The 354-nt window shown below is 68.4% G+C and overlaps 1 protein-coding gene across 1 annotated transcript in view; it reads left to right on the top strand.

The window, feature by feature from the left end:
• NKX2-1 (NK2 homeobox 1) overlaps positions 1-354 on the top strand; it is a 1,729-nt gene that overhangs the window by 643 nt on the left and 732 nt on the right. The window contains exon 2 of the mRNA XM_015566557.1: positions 3-350. Within this exon, the coding sequence (XP_015422043.1) occupies positions 3-350 (348 nt within the window). The remainder of the gene's footprint in view (positions 1-2; positions 351-354) is intronic.

Genomic DNA, 354 nt, shown 5'->3' on the forward strand with positions numbered 1-354 from the left:
AACATGAGCGGCATGGGCGGCCTGGGCTCACTGGGGGACGTGAGCAAGAACATGGCCCCGCTGCCGAGCGCACCGCGCCGCAAGCGCCGGGTGCTCTTCTCCCAGGCGCAAGTGTACGAGCTGGAGCGACGCTTCAAGCAGCAGAAATACCTGTCGGCGCCGGAGCGCGAGCACCTGGCCAGCATGATCCACCTGACACCCACGCAGGTCAAGATCTGGTTCCAGAACCACCGCTACAAGATGAAGCGCCAGGCCAAGGACAAGGCGGCGCAGCAGCAGCTGCAGCAGGACAGCGGCGGCGGCGGCGGGGGCGCCGGGTGCCCACAGCAGCAGCAAGCGCAGCAGCAGCCGCCG

Source organism: Myotis davidii, unplaced genomic scaffold (assembly GCF_000327345.1).
Source record: "Myotis davidii unplaced genomic scaffold, ASM32734v1 scaffold730, whole genome shotgun sequence".
Classification (NCBI taxonomy): Eukaryota; Metazoa; Chordata; class Mammalia; order Chiroptera; family Vespertilionidae; genus Myotis; species Myotis davidii.